The sequence below is a fragment of the Dermochelys coriacea genome, chromosome 3, assembly GCF_009764565.3.
Source record: "Dermochelys coriacea isolate rDerCor1 chromosome 3, rDerCor1.pri.v4, whole genome shotgun sequence".
In the NCBI taxonomy this organism is placed as follows: domain Eukaryota; kingdom Metazoa; phylum Chordata; order Testudines; family Dermochelyidae; genus Dermochelys; species Dermochelys coriacea.
In genome coordinates, this window is record NC_050070.1 from 172,845,950 (window position 1) to 172,853,474 (window position 7,525).

General features: G+C 46.0%; 1 protein-coding gene across 2 annotated transcripts in view; it reads right to left on the bottom strand.

The window, feature by feature from the left end:
* KCNG3 (potassium voltage-gated channel modifier subfamily G member 3) overlaps positions 1-5,505 on the bottom strand; it is a 29,439-nt gene extending 23,934 nt beyond the window's left edge. Inside the window, exon 1 of one of the 2 annotated variants that reach the window (XM_038396153.2) lies at positions 4,260-5,505. In XM_038396153.2, the coding sequence (XP_038252081.1) occupies positions 4,260-4,912 (653 nt within the window). In that variant the 5' untranslated portion in view covers positions 4,913-5,505. The remainder of the gene's footprint in view (positions 1-4,259) is intronic. The other variant, XM_038396154.2, reaches the window with a different exon arrangement.
* Positions 5,506-7,525: the final 2,020 nt, after the last annotated feature.

A 7,525-nucleotide genomic window follows, 5' to 3' on the forward strand; every position in this document is an offset into this window, starting at 1 on the left:
AGTAAATACTCTGGTAATTAGCTATCTTGTTCATCTTCTTTTTAAGAGAGAGCCCCCAGAATATAATGAAATATCCCAGGAGATAAACTACCTCCCTCCCCGATTAATCTAGATATCCAAAGACTAGGGACCTGATCCAAACCCAGTTAAAGTCCATGGGAGTCTTTCCACTTACTTCAGTTGGCCTTTCAATTAGACCTTAGGAGTGCTGTGCAAAGTGATGCACTTAACGTATGGCTGTAGAGACTGAAGTAATTAAGCATATATTTTATAAATATCATCATATGCACCTTAATTTACCTGTTGGTGGATTGTCAGTAGTTGCCCAGGGGAAGACACAAATGGAAATGCTCTGAGAAAGACACAAACTGCAGCAAACAGGCTCTCCCATACCAGAGACGGAGCTAACTGGGCTGAAAGGAATTTACTAAACTTCTAAGAAAAGATTAGGTGTAGGTAAGGGGAACTATATAGATAGACCTCTGTTGTTTTTACCCTTTGCTCTGTGTGCTGTGTACCTTTCGGATGGATGAATAATGATTTGTTTAGAAGTTTGTTTACTCAGTTTGCTGGTCACAGGTCCCCAGAGGAAAAGGGCTTATATAGGCCCCAAAACACAGTTGGGCCTGTTGTTAATAGTTGTAAAACAGGGAATTGCCACCCAAAGATCCAGTCCAACAGAGACTGGATCATAGGAAGAAACGCTTGTCACCTGAGGGGTGCGCTTAAGACACTGGAAAGAGTCTAAAGCTTGTCCTAAAACTGTGTCAATGGGTTTACTCCTGCAGTCCTTCCTCAGCTAACTGAAATGGGAACCTTTTTCTGCAAAAGGACTGCAAGACTCATCCATAAAAGTCCAGTAGAATTTCAGAAAATCCTAGAAGCTAATGAAAAGGTAATTTATAATAGGTATTAAAAATAATTAAGCCTTTTTTTAACTTTACTGATGGAATTTAAAGATTGAGGCAATTGATTCACTGTGAAATCCAGGAGGAAAAAAAAGTTGTGCTAAATGCCAGTCATGTGATATACCTTAACTTTCACATGCCAATCTTGAGAAATTTTGAAGTCATCTGATCTTTTGCATTATGAAAATCAGGGGTGAGGGAGGGATGTTGTGCTCCCCTTCAGTATACGGCCTGGACCAGGGAAGCTAATGATCCAACCAGTGGACCACATATGGTGGTGAATCTTTGTCACATGCCACTCGAGGCACATTGTACATACACTAAGAAAATGAAAAGATTCTTATTTCTGAATTATTTAAATAACATCTCCATTTATTGTTGACATATAGTCACCAGCTCAGTGCTGTGAGAAAAAATATAATACTCTGTCCCTCATACCAAAGAAATTAATGGGAGTTTTTGTTCCACTGTATTTTTTATCTGTTTTTCCTTTTTAAGAGGAGGAAGAACTGATAAAAGGCCAATAGTTTTTATTAATGAACATACTAGAGACTAAAAACACAGCAGATACCTACATTTCAAAAAATATTGGATTTCATGGGAAAACTTTAGTGCTGAGCTCTTTTGAAAATCTGGCTCTAAATGTAAATAACGTTAAATTGTAACTATACCAGTGAAAGCAAGGAAATTCAAAGGTAAGCAAGCAGGAAGGCAGTAAACCCAGATAACAGCTGTGCTGGGGCCTGATCCTGGAAATACATAAGTAACAAATACTCATGTGTTTGCAGGGCTGGGCTCTCAGGGTCAGCTTCTCAACTGGTGTAAACTGTCACAAGCTTACTGAAGTCAACTTGCCTATGACGATTTACACTAGCTGCAAATAAACTCACATTCTTGCAGCTCCTGATGTTTTTAGTATTGAAGTGGATAATTATGATAGACACTCTATGTAAAAACTATGCTACCTCAGCCAGTGTGTCCTATAAGTATGGTGGCAACCAGAGGAAGAACATGCACCCATTTGCAATGTGTTCAGTGTTAAACTATTAACATCTGTGAAGCAATAATATATGAATAAAGTTATATCTCAAATGAACCAAGTTACATCATTGGCTAGATAGTAAAGATTCCTACAAGAACAGGATAGGGATTGTTGAAGCACAACCCTGATTCCCTATCCCGTAAGCCAGTTCTCTGCAATTCCATATGGCATCACAAATAGTTCTCAATCTACCACTGATACTGGTTTTTTCCCCAATTATTTACAGACCACTCTTCAATATTTTTTTTTCCTTCTCTTTCCCAGGTACGGGCCACATTGTATGTTGTTAGTATCTAGGGCTCACTCCTGAAAATACTTATACATGGGACAAGGTTACCCTGGTGAGTAATGTTATATAAATGTGTTTTTGTGGAAGGGGTACTAAGTTTTGTTTAAAAGTTAAGTATAAAACATGTAACGCTTAGGTGTAAATAAAAATTCATTTAGGTAAGTGCAACAACTTTACAGTTGACCTGCACACCATCAAGAATTATTGTGAGTAAAGTCAATAGTGCTTAGGTGTGTCAGCACATATTTTTCTATCCGTTAGATATCTACGTAAGTTTTTGTTACATAAAAATCATCCAAGGTATCTACTCTTTGGAGATATCTGAAATAATTAGGGACAATTTAAAGGCAAGCTTTTAAACCGCCAGAAACTTTCACATATATCAAGGTTAATTATAGATCTTTTCATTTTTACCCATGGTATTTGTATCTAAACAGGAGCAACTCCCTCTCAAAATGAAAAGGAGTAAATTTGTTAGTCTCTAAGGTGCCACAAGTATTCCTCTTCTTTTTGCGAATACAGACTAACACGGCTGCTACTCTGATACTCCCTCTCAGTCCATCTCCACCCCCATTTGATCTTGCAGTGAAGTCTTTGGCCCAGTTACAGTGAACTTGGAGCTGCACACATATATCTAAGTCAATGGAAACCATGAACATACTTCCAAGGAATGAATTTGACTATTATTGCAGAATATATTACATACTAATTAATTCCATGGTAACAGACTGATTTCATAATGACAAGATGACTTAACTATAGAGAAAAGCAGGATAGGCTGAACTGTGGAGGATGAAAACTTCTGCTGGCACACAAATGTCCCCCATCAGCAAAGAGGAACAGACAATTTTTTTTTTTTTTGTATACGTCGAACTCCCTCAGATGAGTAATTCTTACTTAGTCTGTGCATTTGAGTCTGTTCTCCCACTTGTTTAAATCAGGAATAACTGACATCCATGGAGTTACACCAGTTCAACACTGGTGTGAGATCAGAATCAAGTCCAATAAGGATTGCTCATATTTTTAAGACTTGCAGGATTGAGCCCGAAAGCCACAATATCAATTTTGCATGTCTTTGTTTATTTCACAACCTTAATGTTTTTAAATTTGTTTCGGCTAAAATCAAATGTAATGTATGGCATCAATTTAAATATCTGTTGGGACACTATATAATACACTTGTAAGGGAACAGAATCAGTTCTCTAACAGACCTTCTCCATCTCTAAGGTCTATGACTCGATGTATAGAATCTGGTCCTGCCAGGATGCAGGGCTGTAAAGTTACTCACATCCTTAAGAACTAGCAGAAGTGGGGCATTTGTGTACAGTATATATTGGAGGACTGGATCCTTGTCAGTATATTTATGGAATATATATTGCATTTAATTTTTTAAAACAATCAAAAATGGACAAAATAAATCTATTTCTTAAAGTTTAGGGGTTTAGTTTGCTTTTCTCCACTTAGGAGGACCAATCCTACACCCTTTCCTCACTTGAGTAATCCTTACTCAGAAGAGTCCCACAGACTTGAAAGGGATTATTCCTATGGGTTATGATTATTGGTGGGCAAAAGGGCTGCAGGATCCATTTTACTCCAGTGTAACCGAGATTAGACTCTGTCCCCCTCCTTCTAGACTAAGAATAGCTACAAGGTTCCCCCTGTTACTTAGGAGGTTTCCGCGGCAATAAATACATATTGAAATTCAGAGCCGTCTAATTTACAGATGAGGGAATTGCTAATTACAAGGTCAGCTCATGGGTAAGGAGGTTTTTTATTCGGGAGTTAGCATAGAGCCTGGGCCCAGGAGGTTCCGATCCAACCCCTACCAGGGCAGGCATTACCCTCCCGGGGGAGTTTCAGGGCCGGTTGTGCGGTGGGCTGTCAGTCCTGGGGGGGGGGGAGAGGGTGGAGTATCACCGTGCTCGATAATTGATAGTCATTAACTGTCAGGATGAGCGGCAGGACACACGGGACTGGACACACGGGACTGGACAGTGGGAAAATAAGTGACTCGTCCTACCCGGAGGGCTCCCTCACTGAGTCTGCTGTGTACCTGCTGTGCTCCTCCACGCTGCGGTTCTCCGCCGCCCGCCACTCGGGCAGGGTGCTGGCGCACAGCACCACCATGGACACGATGACGAAGAGGATGGAGACCGTGGCCAGGATCTGGGCGGCCACGGACGAGGTGGGCTCCTCGAAAGTCCGCCTCATCCTCTCCAGCCACTTCCTGCCCTCGGCTGCGGGCGGGGGCTCGGCCGGGGGCCGCGTGTCCTCGCCGCCGTCGCCGGGCTCGTCGGCCGAGTAGAAGGTGTAGGTGTCGGCCATGCGGTCGTCCAGGCGGCGCTGGCAGCAGTCGTCCAGGTGCGAGCACTCGAGCCCCCAGTAGATCATCTCGTTGTAGAAGGAGAGCTCGCACATGTGCGGCGCGAAGCGCAGGTGGCCGTGCCGCACGTAGAGCAGGATGAAGCCGAAGGCCTCCGAGTGGCGGTCGAAGAAGAACTCGTTGCGCTCCCGGTCGTAGTCGTCGCACACCTCCAGCACGTCCTGCTCCGAGAGGCAGCCGTGCAGCCGGCTCACCCGCCGCAGCGGGAAGTCCTTCAGCACCTCGCGGGAGAAGGAGTAGCGGGTGCCCCCCACGTTCAACACCACCGAGCGGCCCCGGCCAAAGTTCATGGCTTGCGCGGGGCGGGGGAGCCAGAGGCGGCTGCTGGCCCCGGCTCGGGGACCCCGGCTGCAGCCCCCCGCGGGCGGGGAGAGGCGGGTCCCCGGCGAGAGCTGCGTGCGCCCCCTCGGAGCCAGCGGCTGCCCGCGCCCCGGGGCGGAGGGAGACCCAGGCAAGCTGCGGCGCTGGGAGCTGCCGCTTTCAGTGGGGCGCGGAGGGAGAGCCCGGGAGCCCGCTGGGCGCGGCTGCGGGCGTCGGGGCTCCCCGTGCCCGGCTGCTGCTGCGGGCGGCCCGCGGAGGCGGCGCCGCGGGCATGGTGCCGCCGCGGGGCCCGGGAGGAAGGGAGAGCCCCGCTCCGCTGCCTCCTCCGCTCTCCCCGCTGTCTGCTCGGAGGCGAGCTGGAGAGAGAGCGGCTCCGCGGAGCCGGGGAGGGGACACGCCTCCTCCTGCCTCCCTGGCACGGCGAGGGAGCGGAGCTGCCTCGCGCCTCGGCTCTGCCTCCGTCCCTCGCCGCCAGGGGTTGGCGGCAGCTCGGGGGACGGGGCGGGGGGTTTCACCCAGCGGCTGCTTTCCTTCTCCTTCCCTTTCCCGCCCTCCGGCCCGGCCCCGCCCCCCGGAACGAGGCCTCCCGGGGAATCACTCTCCGGTCATTTACTCGCCAGCCCCGCGGGGATTCCCCCGGGCTCTTGCCTGCGCTTCGCTTGAGCTTAAAGCTCCGTTTCACGGGCGCATTAATATTTCACACGGGCAGAACAACTTGCTCTCGGCCCGAATAGCTTTCAGCCCATTTTCGCCTTCTTCCGGAGGCAGCGGAGCAGGGTGGAAAACAGAAGTGGGTGGCTTTAGGGGGAGCCCGGGACTTTTGCAAAGCTGATGACTTGGCCTCCGTCAGACTCTGCACAGCAGCCTGCTGGAGAGCGGGAGGTTGTAAACTCAGACCAAGGCCACGTTTGTTTGCTGGCAGCTTTCTGCGTACGAAGACGTTGGAGAAGTTGCCTGCAAAGAACCGTCGGTATCCAAGAAAGTGACTGAAAGTCCCTGGCCCAGAAACGTTTGATCACCACCTTACCCCCTCCTTGTTTAACCCAGCTGGGAACCAGCGCTCTTTGTTTTCATCGTATCTTTACATTCATATTAGGGGTGACGAGCCTGCTGGTAAAAGCTCGCTGGGATGGGAATTGGGTGGGCAGAGCGCGCTCACACCTACACAAGCTTTGAGGATATGGGGGGGGGGGGGGAGAAACACCAATCTTTCGGATTCCTTTTTTTCTGAATTCTGACGCGTTTGCTCTTTTTAAGGTGCCCGATGCACGTCAGGGTTAGGAGCTTACATTCCTCCCCCTCCTTATCTTCTGTCCGTCCTCTTGCGGACCCACCACACGCATAACTTAGAAAACAGTGCAAGAGCGTCCGTTCTTTCCGGCTGTTTTATTTATAGCCACTTCATTTATGCGCTGATTTTATTTATCTTCATTTTTCTTCCTTGTTGTTTCTTATACCAGCAGAGAATGTTTGTTTTTACTAAGACCTGCCTTACTGAATTGGCTAGCGTTCAGCATGAGTTTGTCCTTTTGAAGAGAATTTTAACACATTGTTACAGCACACTGATGATGATGAGCCTGTCCGAGTTTCTTGGTTTGGGATTTAGTGGTGGTGGTGGTGGGGGGGGGGGGGAGTCGTTATTTTTCCTCTCCCTTGATTTTTTTCTAAGGGAGGCACATATTCATCAGCATCTGAAGCACCTTGGAATAAGCTCATCCAAAGTATAACTCTATCCATCTCGTTCAGTTTAAACCAGGTATTACCGAATTTGGCTCCTTCTGTCCAAGAGGAAGGGCAAGTGAGTATCTCTTTTCAGAATTGATGCCAAACCTGGGCAGAATCCAGTACTTCTAAAGGGAACAGCAAGGACGAAATACACCATTGTTTTGCTATTGCATCTTTTTACTGCTACTGGTAAACCATAAAAATGAATACATTTAAATTGTTTTGTTACTATCAGTTTACCTTGACAGCTGATGTTTGTAGGATACCTATAAAAGTTAAAAAAAGAAGTGAATAGTCCTACAGTTTAGTAACAAAATATTTCAAAGACAATGAGAACATGAAATAAATGCTCTGATTTTAATCAATTTCTGTCATCTTTCTGCAAAATGATAGGCGACAGATTAGATCAAATGTGCACATTACTACTGGGAAGAATTATGTAGTATCTTGTATTTAGTTGTGACACTGATTAAGTTTCCCAGACCTGAAGAAGAGCTTTGTGTAAGCTCAAAAGCTTGTCTCTCACCAACAGAAGTTGTACCAATAAAATAATATTACCTTACCCACCTTGTTTCTGTAAGAGAAGTCACTTTTATGCTTGATTGCACTATGTCCACTAGAGGTCATAATAAGAGCCATTTTTCTCTGTTAATTTAGGGAGCGAAAAAAAAGAAGTCAAGCATACAAATCAATGTATTGTCCCACAATAAATTTATTTTCTAGATTTCTTCAGGGATAACAAACTCTAGTTTATATTTTCATGTAGCTGGAAAAATTTTTACTATCAAGTGCTGACTTTAGTTAAAGGTTTCTTGCTTGCAGTTTATTTGATAAGTAACACCTTTTCTTTAAGGTAC